General features: G+C 35.8%; 1 protein-coding gene and 1 long non-coding RNA gene across 2 annotated transcripts; one reads left to right on the top strand and one right to left on the bottom strand.

Moving 5' to 3' along the window:
• Nucleotides 1-2,059: 2,059 nt before the first annotated feature.
• On the bottom strand, nucleotides 2,060-8,504 carry LOC104589149 (26S proteasome regulatory subunit 4 homolog A). Its single transcript, XM_010247366.3, has 6 exons — nucleotides 7,928-8,504; nucleotides 4,720-4,965; nucleotides 3,880-4,049; nucleotides 3,596-3,812; nucleotides 3,333-3,473; nucleotides 2,060-2,354 (listed from the first exon to the last, which is right to left on the bottom strand). The coding sequence occupies exons 1-6, from the start codon at nucleotides 8,405-8,407 to the stop codon at nucleotides 2,271-2,273; spliced, it is 1,338 nt and encodes a 445-aa protein (XP_010245668.1). The 5' UTR covers nucleotides 8,408-8,504; the 3' UTR covers nucleotides 2,060-2,270.
• A 4,040-nt stretch (nucleotides 8,505-12,544) lies between these two features.
• Nucleotides 12,545-14,825, top strand: LOC148804011 (uncharacterized). Its single transcript, XR_016080191.1, has 3 exons — nucleotides 12,545-12,932; nucleotides 13,107-13,171; nucleotides 13,351-14,825. It is a non-coding gene; the product is annotated as an uncharacterized LOC148804011 (long non-coding RNA).
• Nucleotides 14,826-19,455: the final 4,630 nt, after the last annotated feature.

The raw sequence follows: 19,455 nt of genomic DNA, 5'->3' as shown, positions 1-19,455 counted from the left end.
AAATTTAAATAAATTTGAATAAATTTTCAAAATTACACAAGTACAATAAATTTTCCAAAATTTTCATAAAATTGAATTTTTGAATATAAAAGACAATGTAGTGTACTTTTAGAAATTTACCATGTGGTTGATGCTCAATATATCATTTTGATCATTTCTACCATCAAATTGAATATTGGGTTAACAGGGATAGTGTTTTTCAAAACTGGATCAAACCAGATGGTTAAACCGAAAAAATTGGGAATCGAACGCCATTTCACCTCAAAACCGCTTTTTGTCCAAAAATAATTTATTTGGTTAGCGAACCGCTGACCTAGGCGGTCGAACCATCAACCCAGACACTAGTTTTTGGCCTTTTTTTTGTTTTTCTAATTTTATTTTGTTAGAGCGGGTCATCTGTTTGGACTGAACAGTTAGACCATTCAACTCCAAAATGGTTCCCTATCCGGTCCAATTTTAAAAACCTTGGATGGAGAGTGGATGCCTTGCCTTGAGCTTGGCTTGGTGTGCGACATGGCTTGGCCCAAGGTCCAACCCATGGACCACCGGCCCACAGCACGGCACGGGCCCGTACGGGCTCAAGATGCCTTGTGGACCAGCACGACACAACTCGCACTTTGTGCGAGCCACATGTGGGTCGTGTTGTTCCGACCCAACATGACCCAATTTACACCTTTAGTTGAACCTGCCCAATACTAGGGACGGGATAGGGAAATTCGAGGATTCTCCATCCTTGATAAGGAGTGGGGTGCCTTGCCCCTAAACTCGCTTGGCATTGAGGAGTGGTTACCTTGCCCTAAACCCGCGTGACACTAGGGACGGGGCGAGGATGGGGTAGAGTGTATTGACTATGGGATAAGGAAAGGGATGGGGGTGCCCTGCCCTGAACCCACCCTGTTGTCATTCCTATATAATTGTTAATTATTAGTGAAATTAATAAAAATGTTAGCTTTCATAATTATTTTTATTTATTTAAAATTAATCAAAATTTCATTTAAAAATAATGAAAAGAATAAAAATTATTAAAATTACTACAAGTTATTAATAAAACTAAATTTATTAAAAAATATTTGTTTATATTCAATTAACAATAATTATTTTTTATAAATCAACATTAAATGAAAAATAAAATTATTAAATCTTTCAGATTTTCCCGTGCATTGCACGGGTCCCTACTAGTTAAATAATAAAAATAAAAAGTGAATAAAATTGCAAGAAAGAGAATATAGAAAAAATCATGCACCTACTAATTTAATTATATCATATGCTCATCATATCAAACATAAATAAAAATATTTAAACTAGACCGTACATAAAACTGAAAAAGAGATAGGTTCAACTGAGGTCAAACAGTGATGATAGACATCATATACTATGAATCATATAAATATTTTATAAGTTTTATCATACTAAAATATGGTTGATTGATGATAATTTCCTTATTTTTTAAAACAAATGACCATAGTTCAAGTCTCAATAGAGTCATTAATTAACACGAATAAATAATGTTAATTAAACAATGCATAAAAATAAAACGTCATGGATTCAAGTCTTGTCACATGGGTTTTGAAATTCCAATTATTTAAGGACTCAAGTGGTTTTATGAAATCATGCTAGCTCATCAGTTTTCCAAGTAAATAGGTCGTCGGTCAGCCGGTTTTCATCGGATGTTTAGCAATTCCAGTTCTTGGGGTGTGACTAAACTGGCCAAGGCCTAAGGGCATGATTCAACCAGTCCGACCAGCCCATCCAATCCGATTTCCTAAATACTGGAAATAAGTATGATAAATGACAAATTTTGTTATTTATGACGAAAATAGATGAAGAAAACAAGAAAATTAATATCAAACTCGTAAACCATTAACCACGTCAAACAGTTCAAGTGTTTTTTTCTTCTTTTTTTTTCAGTCAATTTGGGGCGAGGACCTAGAAATTTTACCAGATGACTAATTGATTTGATGGCAAATTGAAAACCAAGGCATTGAGTGGAGTGGATTGGATTGACTTGGAGCTAACTTGTAAAATATCAATATTTAGTAGGTTTGGATTGATAAATTGATTGATCCAAAAATCAAAATGGATTTGATCATGCATTTGCAATCGGAGTATCTAATGTAATGCTGCAAAAATACAGTACCATCAGTAAGAATGATCTGAAATACCCATATTCTAAAAAATAAACGTGAAAATATAACTTGTCTAACAGATAAACAACAATGAAAAAAATATTCTTATGATTTTACAATAACAGATGGAAAGGTCTCTACCATCTACATATAAAGTCCTTCAGGCACCCCTTCTTTCTTCTTGAACATAACTTTCTCCTTTGCCTTCTTGAAGTCCGCATGTGTTACCTGCAGAGATTTTATGGATTAGATTTCTATAAGCATTTTATGAAAATGATCCCACGAAGACAAGTCCCAAATGTGTCTATGTCCAATTTCAATCACTTGGGCTCAGTTTAGAAGGAGTACAAATACAAATATGTACAGTACAAATACATAAAAAATAACACAAAATACAAGGTTTTGCACTCTACATATTTGTATTTATACTCGAGCCTACAAATGCAAATATGTAGAGTGCAACGCTCAGTTTGGTAGGAGTGCAAATACATATAAAATAATACAAAATACAAGGTTTTGCACTCTACATATTTGCATTTGTACTCCTTCCAAACTGAGCTCTAGTACAAAAAATTACCCCATTCTCAAATGAACACAATTAGGAACTCAGCCTCTTCCCCCTATATGTTTCAAGTCCAGGAAAGAGATCTTAACAAAGCAACTATTGCAGATAATCTGTTGAGAAAGAAAAAAAAAGGCATTGCATTTTATATGAAAGGCATGGACTTGAGAAAAGATCAAAAGAAGATAATCACAGTACTCTTGCCCTTTAGGGGGTTGGCATGGAACCTTTCAATTAAATACATCAATTCAGCAGAGGCAATTCCTATAAAAATCCTGGCTTTCAAAAGCCACTAATTTATTTTTTAGTCCTGCCGTGATTTGGCAAAGAGTAGAATAATTGGTACTGAAGCCCTTCATCTGAAAATTATCAACATTTAAAAAATTACAACAGTAAACAAAGAAAACATGAAGGGGGGAGGGGAAGGATTGAGGGAGGGAAGGGCTAAGAGAGCATCTCCACCGTTCCTGCGCTTTCCTTGAAAACCCATGGAACAGCAGGCTCTCCGTGGAATGGCCAGGTGAAAGGTCAAGCTGTACATGCAATGAGCTAAAAAATTGGAGAACAATGGGGAGATTCTATAGCATTAGCAGAAACAGAAATACAATAGATTTAACACAGTAAGACAGAATTTTGAGTATAACCTTCATACGACGCTCTCTCAAGGCAAGGAGCCCAGCCTCGGTACAAATAGCCTTGATATCAGCTCCAGAAAACTCATCCTTAGTCATCACAAATTCCTCCAAATTGACATCATCAGCCAATGTCATCCTTGACGTGTGTATCTGCATCCTCAAATTATGCACAAAAATGTCTTACTTCAGATTGCAATAAAAGCAAACTCGGTTGTCCCACACAAATAAATGAAAAGCCCATGTGTTTCTTGCATTATGGTGCTACATGGTACCTGGAAAATCCGCCTCCTTGTTTTAATATCAGGAAGAGGGAATTCAATCTTTCTGTCTATCCGTCCAGGACGAAGCAATGCAGGATCAAGACTTTCAATTCTATTTGTTGCAAGAATAACTTTGACATCTCCTCTTGAATCAAAACCATCCAACTGGTTAAGCAGTTCTAACATGGTCCTCTGAATCTCACGTTCACCACCAGAGTGAGCATCATACCTGTGAAACAACTAATTAGAGAAGACACTGGCAGCACTGCTTACACCACCAATACTCATGGACTTACCTTTTTGTTCCAACTGCATCAATTTCATCAATGAAAACAATTGATGGTGAAAGATCATCAGCAACCCTAAAGAGTTCTCTCACCAATTTTGGGCCATCACCCAAATATTTCTGGATCAATTCACTTCCAACAACACGCAAGAAAGTTGCTGATGTTGAGTTTGCAACTGCCTGAATGAAAGCATAAAACATAAAATTCCATACTCAGGATTTTCAGATAATAATAAGCTGTTATAAATTACAATATACATACTACATCTATATGGAACAGAGAAAATAAGGCCAGCAGAATCATTAAAATCTCATATATGAAAGGCAAGAACAAGAATTTGAGAAGTAATTGTGTCTATCCGTAACATCCCAAAAACACGATGCCAATTCCCATGAACATGATCATAGAATGATGAGCATATAAAACATATACTCGAACCACTATAAAATGCCTTTTTTTTCTAATTTAATTACTGCTCCTATAGTGCAGAACTGTAACTTTTTTTTTTGTAAACGCCGGGAGAAAGAGGACTAACAAAGACAGGCATAGAGTGACCCCAAACGTCTTCAACCCTTTGGAATGAAGTATAACAAGTATAAACACTTCTTTTAACAGTATTTGGAAGGAACAGAAAATAACACAAGTAAACCCCAAGAGCAGTAATAGGAAATATCTGAATATATCCCCCCCCCATGGATTAACAATTTTTTTTCTTTTTTTCTTTTTTTTTTTTTGTAATTTCACCCCCAAGTGTTAAGGTCAAATGTTTAATATGCACCTTGGCGAGTACAACAACATGCAGGAAGACTAGACCCTCACTAACATAGAGATGGATAAAGAAATATGCACCTTGGCGAGTAAAGTCTTTCCTGTTCCAGGTTCTCCATAAAGTATAACACCTTTTGGTGGCTTGATGCCAATGTCTTCATACAATTCAGGATGAGTAAGAGGAAGCTCCACTGCTTCTTTGATCTCTTGTATCTGGGCATCCAATCCACCTATATCAGCATATGATTCCAATGGGGCCTTCTCAACCTTCATTACAGACACCATTGGATCAACTTCATCTTGAAGAAGCCCAACAACAGAAAGAACCTGAACAGAGCATGTAAACAGTAAGAAATTGCAGTTTTATCTTCCAACAGGAATTTCATATGGTATCATCTTATATATTGTTATTTTCATAGCATGGTATTATGAATTGTTACTTAAATCCAACTGCAATATGAAATGTAGAACAACACTTGGACAACATATGGAAATTTAGAAACCATGAGTAAAAGTGGAAACAAGTAAGATACACCCATAAAACCCCTGGAAAATCAATTGATAAAAATTTGGACATGGAAATGATATCCCAGAATAATAGAAATATTCCCATCATTATGTTTGGATCCAATTGAGTATTTACGGCTACAGGCAAGTTGATGCATCATCACCTAAACCATTTATGGTCAAGCTCCAAGGATCCTGTTCCACCTTTCCAGTCTATGCAGGACCATAAATGGGCATCTGTGTAGCCTGACAGATATTAGCTAACTAGCCGTATACTGTCATATTGATTTGTAGAAAAAATGTTACACAACTAAAATATAGTTTTTTATCAATCATGACTTAAATATAGTAATTCCCTATGTTACCCAAATACAGCAAGGAGATGGTCATACAGGGAGTTGGATATGGAATTTACATCAAAAGTTGAAGTATCCAACATAATATGGGCACCCTTGTACAGGCATCATAGTTGTGCATAAATTTCCAATATGTTAAAAAGTATGAAGGATGAGATGGTTTAGATAAAAAAAAAAAGAAAAAAACTTACGAGATATTGACACAAGTGAGAATCCAATGCATCTCAGGACATCTTACTGAAAGAAGCGCACGCACGCGAGTGCTGGGGAGGGGGGGGGGCTAAAAATGGGAATTCAGAAACTTGCAAATTGGCTTACCTATTTGCATTCCTACTCTTATCCAAATGCATGCAAACATACCTCACATGCCATAGTGTCACAAGTATAAATAGTACTTGCTTTTCCCAGGAAGCTCCTTACAACCATATTTTCTTAATTATCACTCTCCTCCAAAATCTACCCTCTATATTTTATTTTATTTATTTTTTTATCAGTAACCAAAAGAATTTTATTTGATAATAAAGAAACATACAAGATGTACATCAGTGGTACAAACAGAATATGAATGCACATGTAGAAAGATCAGAAATAACTCAATAAGCAATAATGTTAAATGCAGGTGATGCTACATCAGAAGTCCCTCCCCCTTCTAGTTATTCACCCCATCTTAAATCCTGCCTGTTTATCCCTTCTCAGGCAAGGGAATCGACCAATGAATTGACTGATCTGGGAATCCAACAGAAAATCTGCACTATTTATTCCCAATTTCCAAAGCTTCCGTAGTTTTCTTGGGAGAATTTCCTTCACAGAAAAAGGACGAGGATCTGTACAAATTACAAAAGTTCTGAAAATTATAGCATCTGAATATATATATATATATTCAAGAAGGCAAAAGCATCAATATGTACTAAAAAGATTTTGCAATAAAGAAACCTCCGGTATAGGACATCCCTGCAAAGATGATTCACCTCCATGGTAACTAACCCAATTGGATGCACTAACCTACCTAGGGTCTACAGCCAAATCCCCACAAAAGTTTAGGTTTGACAGACCGTTTGGTAGGGCTTTCATGCAGCAGCATCTTGCCTTACAAGATGAACCCCACATGTACAGCTTGGTAAAATATCATTAAATTTCATTGAAATCAATAATGATAGGCACTGTTACAAGCAACACAAAGGGAGGCACGAGATGGCCTCACTATTAAATCAGAGCTAGCACAGTAATTACAATTGCGCTAATCACCCCTTGCTTAGCTAATAAATCAGCCAATGCATTAGCCTCCCTCCCCACTTATTGTACACTTAGATTCATCTGCTGAGCTGAGATGAAGTTGAAATGGATGAGTGGCAAGACAAGGAAAGATGGAATAAGAAATCAATGCATAAGAGAAGACTTGAGAGTAGCTCCAATTAGTGGCAATATGAGGCAAAGTAGACTGAGATGGCTTTGTCATGTATAGATAGACAGCCATTGACTGCACCAGTGAGGAGTGGACCCAGAAAAAGGGCACTTAGCCTTGTGGAAGGACCAAGAAGTTGCAATGGAAACAAAGAAAAAGGATGCCATAAGCCTACTCTATAATATGCCATATCCTCCTAATGCCCTTTGCAGGATGAAGATTAAACCCTAGATTACCATCGCTCTAAAGAATGGCCCCCGGTTAACTATTTTGTACAGCTGTAAGTCCTACAATCAAATCAATCGCTTCTTATTTCAGAATTGAAAATACAAATTAACAATAAATGAGCAAACAAATTCAACGGACACGATGTGTTAACAACTTACCATATGCCCTAATGCCCCTAATAAGCATCACAAAGCTGTCAAGCAATAGGCAGATTAACATTAACGTAGAATGCTATAGTACTACAAAGACAAGCGTCAACTCTGCATCAACCCATAACTTTTCCATTTCCAGGACAACATCACCCAAAGAAGGACCAATAGAACCGATCTATTAAGCAAAACCACATTGCCGACATTTGTACCACAAAGGCAATTAAGGTAGACTGAACTCATAAAAATTGAAACCACATTCTACGGTTGACAGCATAACAAAGCTGTCAACCGTGAAATTTATCAGGTATGGAGTATTTTTTTTTCCCTTTGATAAGTTGTAATAAAAATTCAAGTTCGTCATGACCCAATTGTGTTTGTAAATCACACCGAGGAATCAAATCTTGATTTAAAATAAGGGAAGCATCACAAATAAAACAAAGGGAAAATAGGAAAAAATAAATAAACAACTAAAAGCCCTAATCCAGAAAAGTAAAATTCAATCGTTAGAATGGCAACCCTAAAATGATCTCATCCTACAAGAACTTTCCCAAATCTAGGACCACTGAAACTCAGTAATTTTTCAAGAGAAGAAACCCCATTTCCAACATTTTCAGCAAATTAGAATTGCAGGAACAGAAACCAACCTTGTTGTGCATAAGAATGGCACACCCGGGCTCAAGCTGGTCCTTGTCCACAAACGACAGTATTCCAACATAGTATTCCGGGCCTACAGAAGACGAAACAATGGCATGATTCTCATCAATAAGCTCTTCGAGGTTGCCAACACTCATCGGCGATCCCCGGAGGTCATCGACCTTCGATCGGTCCTCTTCGTTCTTATCCTCTTGGGGTTTCAACCTCTCCTGGTTACTGACGAACTCCTCCTCCATGAGGAGGTAATCTTTGATCCTTTCTAGCTTTAGAAGCCGAAGTTTGCATTTTGTGAGAGGGGTCACGGTGGGGAGCCGAGCTGCAGCTTCGGGACCCTTCTGCTTGCGCTGTTTGCGGCCGACGCGAGCCGGCGGAGCGGCCGGCTCAAACTTCTTCTCTTTCTTGTCGCCGTCGTGCTTCCGGTCGCCGGGGAGCCCTCCCTTGTTCAGACCGCCGGGAGTTCCTTGGCCCATGCTTGCTTGGAGCAAAAGCAAAGAGAAACCGAGAAAGTTAAAAATCAGGGAAAGAAGAGCACAAGGAAACAGAGCGGCCTAAGAAAGAAGTGTTTGGTTTGGTGAATTTATATATGATTTTTGCCTTTTGGAATTGGAAGCACATTTCCGGATGCAAAGGTGGGACCCATAATCTGTGATTAGAGGTTGAGATGAAATTCTTACATTACAATTCGAATGTTGGATTGGAATCTGGTTACAAGGAATAAGGGTGATAAGGCTCCGTTTGCTTCCAGTGCAACTTCATCTGCACCTGTACAATGTAAATGCACGAGATGAGAATGCAAATAAAAAAATGACAAATTTCTTAAACCATCTCTAATGTTTAGCTAATCTACTGTCTTAAACCACTCTTATTAATTATTATCATATTATCATATATCATATATCATTACGGAATGGGTGTATTCTCTTTGTGCTAAATGGAATCTATTCGTGCAAGTATTAAGACAAAATGAGTATGGAAGAAGGCCCAAGAAGGCAGCAAATGGCATCTTAGTGTAGCTTGGCCCTTCTCTCTACCCTCCCTATCTCCTTTCATAAGTGTTTTCTTAATTCTTACATCAGAAGGCCTACCCACTTTTTTAGCTCAGTTAAAATTGGTTTGTCCAAGTGTTCGTGCCAGCATGTTTCTTTTTTGAATTCATTTTTTATATATTTTTTTAATTCTTTTATTTTAAAAATATAAAACAATAATTATTGTTTATTTTGATTAGATTAATAAAACTATACATTATTAGAGAGCCCGTTAGATTCTCTAAAACCTCTTATTTTAATGTATGTTATTATTATATTTAAAAGAGAGAGATAGAGATTAGTAATAATATAAATAGGTTGAGGTTAAACTACGGTTTTCAAAATCGAACGGTCGGACCGAAAAAACCAAGAACCAGTTCTGTGTTACCCCATAACCATCATTTTCCCCTGAAAATCATTGATTTGGTCAGCAAACCGTTGATTCAGGCAATCGAACAGTTTAATGGTTTGGTCGGTTTTTTTTTTGTCAGAACGGGCCGTTTGTTCGGTTTGAACGATTAGACCCGTGCAATGCACGGGAACCGAACCCCTGACCGGTTCATTGTTCGGTCGGTTTTAAAAACCTTGGGTTAAACAATAAAAAAATTATTAATTTAAAAATCCACTAAACTATTAGTAAATATTAAAAATGTTTTTCAATTCCACTTAAAAATCAAACTTAATAAATGCTAATAAAAATAAGAAATTTAAGTATACAAATATTAATTGATAGTTTTAATAATATTATTAGATAACTTATGAGTTGAGACCATTATTGTGCATAATCAACTCATTAAAAATGATAAAAATTAATGAAACTTTAAAATGAAGAACATGCTTTATTAATAGTATTTTATTGCAAAAATTGCTCATATGCAAAAATTACTGAATAATAATGAAAAATACCAACAATTAAGAATATTTTATATTAATAAGGGTATTTAATGAAAATAATTAAAGTACAATTAATACTACTTTATTATTAAAAAATACCAAAGCCATAAATTATTGAAAAATATTAAAACTTAGATGTATTTTTTTATTAACTATGCTATTTATTTAGTTATTTAATTTATTTTTACTGGAAGCAAATGAAAATTAAATTTTTAGTGACTAATATGCAAAAATCAATGATGAAAATAGTGAAAATTATTGAAAAATACTCATATGCAAAAATTACTGAATAATAATGAAAAATAATGTATTTTAACTATTAATAGTAATTTATTTAACAATAATAATTTTAAACTATAGTTAATAGTAATTTTGATTTAAGCTATAAATAGTAGAAAATTACATTTAATTACTAAAAAGTTATATTTAATTACCAGAAAATTACATTTAATTAGTTTTAGCCAAGAAATTAGCAATATTTATGAAAATATGATAATTTCCAGAAATTACTATTTTTAAATAAATACAGTAATTGAATAGCTAACAATATTTTAATAATTAATAATAAAAAGTAACAAATTGTTTATAACTTAACCTAACCCGGTTACATCTATAAATTTGCAGGCTCAACCAACTATTTTCATTTGAATTACATCTAAAAATAACTTAACCTAACCCAATTAGATCTAAACATAATTAAAAATAATTATTTTTAAATTATAATTAACAATAATTATAACTTAAGCTATAAATAGTAGAAAACTAAATTTAATTACCAAAAAGTTATATTTAATTACCAAAAAATTTCATTTAATTAGTTTTAGCCAAGAAATTAGCAATATTTATAGAAATATGATAATTTCAAGATAAATACAATAATTTAATAATTAATAATAATAAGTAACAAATTGTTTATAACTTAACCTAACCCAATTAGACCTATAAATTTGCAGACTCAAGCAACTATTTTCTTTTGAGTTAGGTCTAGCTGAGATATGCACCATGCCCACACATTATCAAGGATACTTACATTCGAAGTTTGATTGGGTATCAAACTTTTGGAGTTCAATGATGGCTTTAGCAGATAGGGCCCAAGCTAAACAACCCCTAATAAGTTCAACTTGGAAGTTATATCCATATATGGTAAATATTATTATATAATATTTAAATAACAAATTTTATATTAATATATATATATATATATATAATGTTATATATTTTTATAATGGATTAGAATTAAATAAAAATTTTAATTTATAAAAAATCATAGTTTTACAATTAACACAAGCCTCTTTATCTACAAAAAATGTGCAAGCTCGAGCCTAACCATCGAGCCTAGATCTTGAGCTTGAGCACAACCCTTATATAAAGCCCGAAGCTTGAGCCTAAGCCCAAAGCCCAATTTGTACACAAAATATCTTATTTTTAGTATACTTTTATGAACTAATATTATATTAATTTAGTAATAATTTAATAAATTAAAAAGTAATTTATATTTTCTAATAGTAAATTTAATTAATAATTTAAGAAGCACATATGTTATTTATTATATATAACATAAGTACTTATATATATATAATAGTATCGGGTCGAGCTTATTTGAGAAAGCCCGAGCTCTAGCCCATGGGCTTGAAATTTTGTCCAAGCTTGAAAAATAACGGGTCAAACTGGGTCAGGCAATTGGGTTACCCAACCCATGAATAGGTCTAATTGTATTTATAAACAATTGTATATATAAAAAATTATATGAAACAAAAATTTAAACATCTTTCTAAACTTTTTTAAAAAATGGACCTCTCATAGCTTGGCCCGATCCATGGCCTGATCTGGCCTAAGCCCATGGACTAGCTTGGCCCATGGCATGGCATGGTCCCGTGCGAGCTTGGGCCGTGGGCCATGCCGAACCGACCCCCCAAATTAATCCCAGGGGAGGGAGGCACGACCCAAGACGCCCAGTGGGCTAGTACGACACAGTGCGGGCCACATGCGGGTCATGCCGTGTCGGCCCAACATGACCTTATTTACACTTCTACTTGAACCCACCCAATACTGGGGACAAGCCAAGGAAATTCAAGGAATCCCTATCCTTGATGAGGAGTGAGGTGCCTTGCCCCTGAACTCACTCGACATTGAGGAGTGGTTGCCTTGTCCTGAACTTGCCTGACACTGGGGACGAGGCAGGGATGGGGTAGAGTGTCTTGACTATGGAGTAGGGAGAGGGATGGGGTGCCCTACCCTGAACCCACCCCATTGTCATTTCTATATAATTATTAGCTTTTGTATTTATTTTTATTTAAAGTTAATAAAAGTTTTATTTAAAAATAATAAAAATAATAACAATTATTAAAAATACTACAAATTATTAATAAAACTAAAGTTATTAAAAAATATTTATTCATATTAAATTAACAAAAAATATTTTCTGTAAATCAACATTAAATAAAAAATACAATTATTAAAATTTTAGATATTAACAATAACTTTGAATACTTTTAGTTAATTAACAACAAAATTTGATTATTAATTTAATATTAATTAATAATAAAGAAAACTATTAATTCTTTCAGATTTTCCCGTACAACGCACGGGTCCCCGCTAATGTCTTCTTATGATGTGTGGTACGGTCACCTCCAAGCCTTCTTATCCCCTCTCATACTCATCAATCTCCCTAACTCTCTCTCAAGCACTTCCATCGTGTTGTCTTTTCTCCCTCCCTCTCTCTGTCACTCCGTCTCACTGCCATCTCACACAGGCTTCTGCCGCATTGAACTTCTCATTGTCGTTGGGTGTGCTTGGTCCCCGCCTTCGGCGCCGACCTGGTCATCATCTGTGCATGCCTCAACGTTTGGTTGCCCGTTTTTTGCAAGTTGGCAACTGCGCAAACAGGTCTCACGGTTCTGCCTGCGAGCCTCCCCGTTCTACATACATACAAGATTGCTCCCATCTTCCAGCCTCGAATGCCCACTGGCAAACTGCTACTGACTACGTTAATGCCCTCCTAGATACACCCGTTGGCGAGTTGATGCCCATTGAGTTGAAGGCCACTTCGACAACTTCCTTCCCGATTTGTTTTACAGTTCGTTTTATTCTCATCTCACTCTGTTTTCTAAGTTTTGTTTTTCCCTTCGTGCCGGCTATGCTGCTTTTTTTTTTTTGTTGAATTTCAAATTTGGTAGGATCCTAACCCCCTACATTTGTTTCTCTATCTCATGATCTGCTATATTCCCCACCTTTGCCCCGATTGGTATAGTACGCTCTCTGCAAGTGCAGCGCACCTCCCTACCGATCGTCTTTAATGAGTAACATCGCACTCTGGTATAGTTTGTCTCCACATCTTTACAAATTTTCCTCTACCTTCTCAATGCCCTCCCTTCCTTTTCTTTTAACTAGATAAATGAATCCTTACAAAACTTCTTTGTTTATATCAGTTGCCTATTTGATTTTTTTCTTCTCACATGTTTTAATACTATTATTTTTTCGCTCAATGGCTATAGGCTTATGTGTTTTATTCTGCTATTACTTGAGGGATGAGAAGTTGCAGCGGTTGAGAGCTCAAAACTTGGAGTTAAAGCAGCAGATATCAAGGTTAATGGATGCATTTGAACGGAGTGTTGATAGCAACTTTTCTGCTATAGATTAAGCCTCGTACTTTTGCTTCCGTACTCCCTTCTGCTAAGCAACATTTGCATTTGTTTTTTATCTTGTGCCTTCTAATAGGTTATCGTCTACACACTACATGTGCCTAATATTACTTGCCTATTCTTCCTTTACTTCATCTTTCACAAGTTGCAGGCCCCTCTGCTAGTTGTTTATGATAATTGACTAAAACCTCTCTCTCCTTCACTTGAATGTCTACAAACTACATTTTTCTTTTGTACTACTACCTTCACTTGGATGTAAAGGGAGTTGGCAATTACGTGAAATCGGGTGGTTTGTTCAGCTAGAGCGTGGACAGAGTCGGTTAAACGATCGATGGACAAGTCCATCAGCTCTACACAGTCTGCTAAAGCCACTTGCCTTCTTTGGTCATTTATCCGAGAGTTGATATTACGGGCCATCTCAATGGCGTATCATGTGCTCGATACAGATTTTGTCAAGAGCAACTGGAGGAGATGGGTGTCATTTAATGGCTTCCCTGCACTAGCAACAACAGCACTACTTTCCACCATTTGATTCCCATGTCTTATTCTTCATCTTCTTACACTGAAATCGAAAATAGCCAAGTAAGATTTCTCCTTAATGGCCTCTTTTCTAATGCGGATACCGAACTGCATAAATTTGGGGTGATGATGTAGCTTTTTCTTTAGAAAGTTGAGAAGATCTTGAGGTGTAAATGAGGGTTTGAGATGGGTTCTAAGGAATTATAGGAGCTGTTCTTAAGACGTGAGGGAGAGTGAGACTGTTGGGAGAGGAACTAGGTAGTCTGGCTAGATTAGGGTTCTCTATAGAGATAACATGAGTAGATGAAGAAGATTGCAAAGGTTTGGAGACGGGTTTTGGCAATTTCTTGAATGCCATTCGATGAAGATCCGAGGATAGAAATGCTACTCGATCGGCGGCCACCACTAACGTGGATATGGATTTGAAACCGCTGGAGCAGTTCACTTCTCACAACTCATTAGCACTATCGACGCCTCATCCAATCTAACCCACTCAACTTCAATCATCTAGAGATCCAAGAGAAAATCTCTCAACTAAGACGAATTTTATCATTAAATCCAACCCTCTCAGGTACAACTTTTAGGACTATGTGACATCCTCTCAATTGAGAAAATCCTATGTTTCTCACGTTGTGGCTATATCTGTGGAGTACCGATCGATTGGCTTTAATTGAAACAAGGGTTTAACATTTTGTTAAAGGAGGGCAGCGGCGGGTGGAGCAGAGGCAGACCAAGGAAGAAGGAGAGAAGAAGAGAAAGAAGAAGGGGAAGAACAGAGAGGGAGAGAGGAGTGATCCGGTGGAGGGAGGTTACTACGACAACTATAGTAGCGGTGGTGAAGAAATTCCGGTAGGGCTTGCTTGAGGGAAGGCCTTGCTCCAGAAGCATGGTAACTTCGCAAAAGACCTTGCTCTAGAGAAAAAAGACGGTAGATTTGACAGGAGACAAGAGGGTTTCGAGGAAAGTTGGACGAGATTTAATGAAAGGGTAAAACTGACATTTCATCCTTTCTCTAACAATTTAATGGTGATGACAATTGTCACAAACAGTTAAAGGGTAAAACGGATCGTGCCATGCCAATGCGTGGGCTGTTGGGGGTATTTCTGTAAATTTCCTAAAAAAGCTGAAACTAGTCGTTGGGAGTCTCAAATGGTTAGTTCATTGAGCGTGGCCCTCTATGGGCATGTGGCATGTGAGCCGTCGTGCTATGCCGAGTTAGGTTGTGATGTATCGTGGGTAGCACGATCCGATTTATACCTCTCCAAACAATAGGGGTGGTGTAAAATAATAGTTAAAGAGTAAGGGTATAGTTAGTTAATTAACTAAACCATAGGGGTATTTAAAAAATTTACCCACTACGGGTCTGTGGGCCGTGCCGTATAGGCAGCATGATTCGTAGACTTAAAACCCTAGGCCCAACACGACCCAGACCATCGTACCGGGCCTGGCATGACCTGCGTGTCGTCATGCCGTGCTGTGTCATGGGCAGCACGTTAAATCGTAAAGGTATGATTGGTTAATTAGCTTAAGAAATTTGCCCTAAAAATACATTTCTTAAGCCTCCCCCGTAATTTCTAACAAATACTTAAACATCCTCCTCAATTTTGACACCTCCAAAAATCTCCTTGACGTTTGGGGTACACAATATATGCCAGACCCTTTCATTAATGTGATGTTAAAGAACCCAAAGTCCCCAATTTGCCAAAGGGTGCAAATGGATCGATGACCCGATCTGATATATATTTATATATTATATATATTGTATTTTCATAAATTTATTATATTATTTATTTATTTTATTAAAAATATGTATATATGATCAAAATAGTTGAAAAGATATTGTATTTTTTGTGTCTTATCAGATTCAAATTCAAATCCACGTTTATGAGATCCAATCAGATCTTTGGATCAAATCGGATCTCTCCTTAAAAGTGTTAGATCGGATTCGGATATACCCTGATTCAAATCTGATCCAATCCGTTTGCATCCCTAAATTTTCCCATGATTGATGTTGCATTATAGGAAAATATAAAAAAAAAACATATAATGTGGAAAGTAAAAAATAATTGAAAATAAAATGTAATAAAAAATAGAAGAAAATGATATAAAAAATTGAATAAAAATTAATAAATATAAAAAGAAAAGTACTATAAAACAACTACACGAATAGTAGAGAATTGCAAAGACAAAAGGAAAATAATAATAAGTAAAGAATGCTGTAGAAATTGTGTTAATAACATTGAATATAATTAGAATAAATGGGAATCAAAATTTTAAAAGTGACTAACAGTTTCATACTTTTCTAGAAATTAGACGGTGTTGAGTTTCAATTTTTGCCAAGTGTGTTTGTTCACCAGATGGAAATAAACTTGTTATATATAGTTCATTAAAGTTGAAAAAGAAGAAATACTCACTATTTTTCCTATCCCTTCTCAATTCTTCATTTTTTTTTCTCATTATTATTTGTTATTGCTATTAGTATAATTTATCGAACATTTTTTCCTTATAATTATTTTCCTTTGTCCTTGCAATTTTCTATTATTTTGTACTATTTTTCTTTTTAAATGTTATTAATTTTTTCTGTTTTTATTTTTTCTTCTTTTTTGTTTGACTTTATTTTCAGTTATTTTCAACTAATTTCTATTTTATTTTTATTTTTTAATTTTCTATCATTATCAGTTTTATTTTCATTTCTATATTTTTTTAATGCAACACCATCCATGGGAAATGTGGGGGAATTTAAGGCCTTTAAGAGCATAACATCAATTTTTGTTAGGTTCCTAAATTACATTAATGGAAGGGATGAGTAAGTATAGTTTTCTGAAGTGCTACACAATGGGGGTAGCCCATCCCCCAACCCATAACCCCCTTGCCCCAAACCCAAGTGTAGCGGGGACTCAATCCCAAATCTCTACTACGACCAACAGAAGACCTTATCAACTAACTGGTTGGCACCTTTCTTCTAGAAACATCAAGGGAAGTTTAAGTAAACTATCCTATAAAACATGAACACAAACAACACCCAAATATTTTTACAAAAAAAAAACACCCAAATATGTATTACTTGTAACACATGTCTTTGTAATTTCACCAAATGGAAATTATTAGCATGTATTTGACCAAAATACTTGTCCTAAAGTGTCCAATACCAAAATGACCAAAATCTAAGTAGAACCAAACAACCCAAATGCATAGGTACTCATTTAACCAAATGTGATAGGTTATAGTATGAATAACAAGGATTAACTCTAATCTACAAAGTTAAGCTGAAGTTCAACTCACTAACACCCTTATACATGGTCATAAAAGAGGAAAGCAAATGACATGAAAATGCATATACACACACTACTATAAAAAGTAGGAATAGGGTCTAAGATTTTTGGAATTTTTTTAGACCAAAATATCCCTTTTTTGAAATAGGGTCCTTATCTATTACGAGGGCGGAAAATGTAATTTGAATACTATTATTCATTGCATTCAATTCCCTCTCATTAAATTCAGTTTAAGGTATTAATTTTCATTCACCCTCATTTACTCATACACTTAAGGCATTATTGTTTCTTTTAATTACTAAATTCCACTAATTAAATATGATGGTGCGCAATCTGATCACTCCTAGCTGACACTTGTGTGGCTCCTGAAAGGTACCTGAGATGGAGAAGATGAGGGATCCCCGGGGGGTTGCTCGGCGGGAACACTCCGATGCTTAAGTTAGAGTTCTGTGAAAGATGCAAAGAGAGGAAGAAAGCTAAGAGTGCAGATAGCGTGAGTATCAGAAAGTTACCTCTGTCCTTTGGGATTGGGCTACTTATAACAGAACTCTGTCGAATCAGGCCCACCTGCCTCTGACAGGGCAGGTATAACCGCCACTGTCGTCCTGCCGTAGCCGTTACAGCCAGGGCTGAGGTGGCACGTGCGGGGCCGTCGTTGCAGGGTACGTACCTGTCAGGTGTAAGACACCTTCTAAAAGTGGCAGACACAACACTGTCAGACGAGAGACGTGGTTGCAGTCTCTAGGTTTGTCAGGTACGGTGGTCGGGCATGAGACCTTCCTGTGATGTGTTGAACTGCTCTTCTGCGAGCTACCCTGCAAGTGGCGAGCTGCCTGTGGCAAGCTACATCGAGCTATCTGGCCTGAGGTGTCTCTACCTCGGGGTATCTAAAGGCGGATCGGAGTGTTCTTGTTTGGGAGTGGCCTAACTGGGAGGAGCTTGGGCATTAGGAAAGGTTAGGGGGCCCCGAGCTCGGAGGTAGCTTATGCCCCAAACCTAGGGACAACAATACTTGATCTCAAGTCTCAACTATAACTACTTAGAATAATACAAATTTAGAAATATGAAAATATAAAAAATAAAGAAAATAAAGAAATTTTGAAAAATTTGGACATGTTTCTATTATTATATATATGCCATACTAAAAACATGAGTATGATAAAATAGACAATTTTATTAATGATGGGCATGAAGTATACAGCTTAAACCTAATGGGAAATGATTGGGAAAACAAATAAAAATCTATATCTATATCTTTACTACTATTAAAAGTGTGAATTAAGGTGTGAAACTTTTGTTTGACTAACATTGGTCCCTCTCTCATTATGAGGATAGAAATATAATTTCAACAACCATTTACTCCTCATTCAAATCCTTTTCCTTTAAGTCTTATATTTAAGGTATTAACTCCCATTAACATTCATTGATTCCTATTCTTGATTAGAGTACTTTCATTTTTGTATTGGTCCCTCTCTAACTGTGGGGGCACAAAATGTAATTTAAATTACTACATTTCTCCTTATTCAATTCCTTTTAAGTATTATATTTATGGTATTAACCCATTCTTTTATTGCATCTAATATTGATTGGTCATATTAACATTAATATTATAAAGTGTATCACAAAGAATAATCATTTTTATAGAAAACATATTTGTATTTATAATCCTTCCAAACTGAGCCTTATTAGTTTCCATTAGAACACAAAGCAATAAGTAATTCTGTTCAACACCATTAAAACACATTACTCTTCCAGCTAGTCTTCTTTAAAGAAAATTTACAACGTAAATCCCTCTTCATTTAATACTGAAGACTCCACTTGGACTATAAAAGGAAATGCAGAGCACTCTCACCATCATCAACATTTGCATTGTTAATTAGCTAGGGACCGGAGAAAGCAAAGCATTATGAGGAGTTTCAGGGGTTGTTTGCTCATGGCCATCTTAGCGCTAGCCCTGTCCAAGCAGCCTCTCATGGTTGCAGGAAAATACCATGTTTTTGTTATCAACGACTTGGGCGAAAATGAGACTCTGAACCTTCATTGTGCGTCGAAAAACAATGATTTAGGCACCCATTTGATCACTTTTGGCTCAAATTTTAACTGGAGCTTCAATATCAACTTCTCCGAGACTACGCTTTTCTGGTGTGACATGAACTGGAAGTCCTTC

The sequence above is a fragment of the Nelumbo nucifera genome, chromosome 1, assembly GCF_055504915.1.
Source record: "Nelumbo nucifera cultivar China Antique chromosome 1, China Antique-T2T, whole genome shotgun sequence".
Classification (NCBI taxonomy): Eukaryota; Viridiplantae; Streptophyta; class Magnoliopsida; order Proteales; family Nelumbonaceae; genus Nelumbo; species Nelumbo nucifera.
Note: the sequence above shows the minus strand (reverse complement) of the source record. Positions and strands in the feature narration are given on the sequence as shown.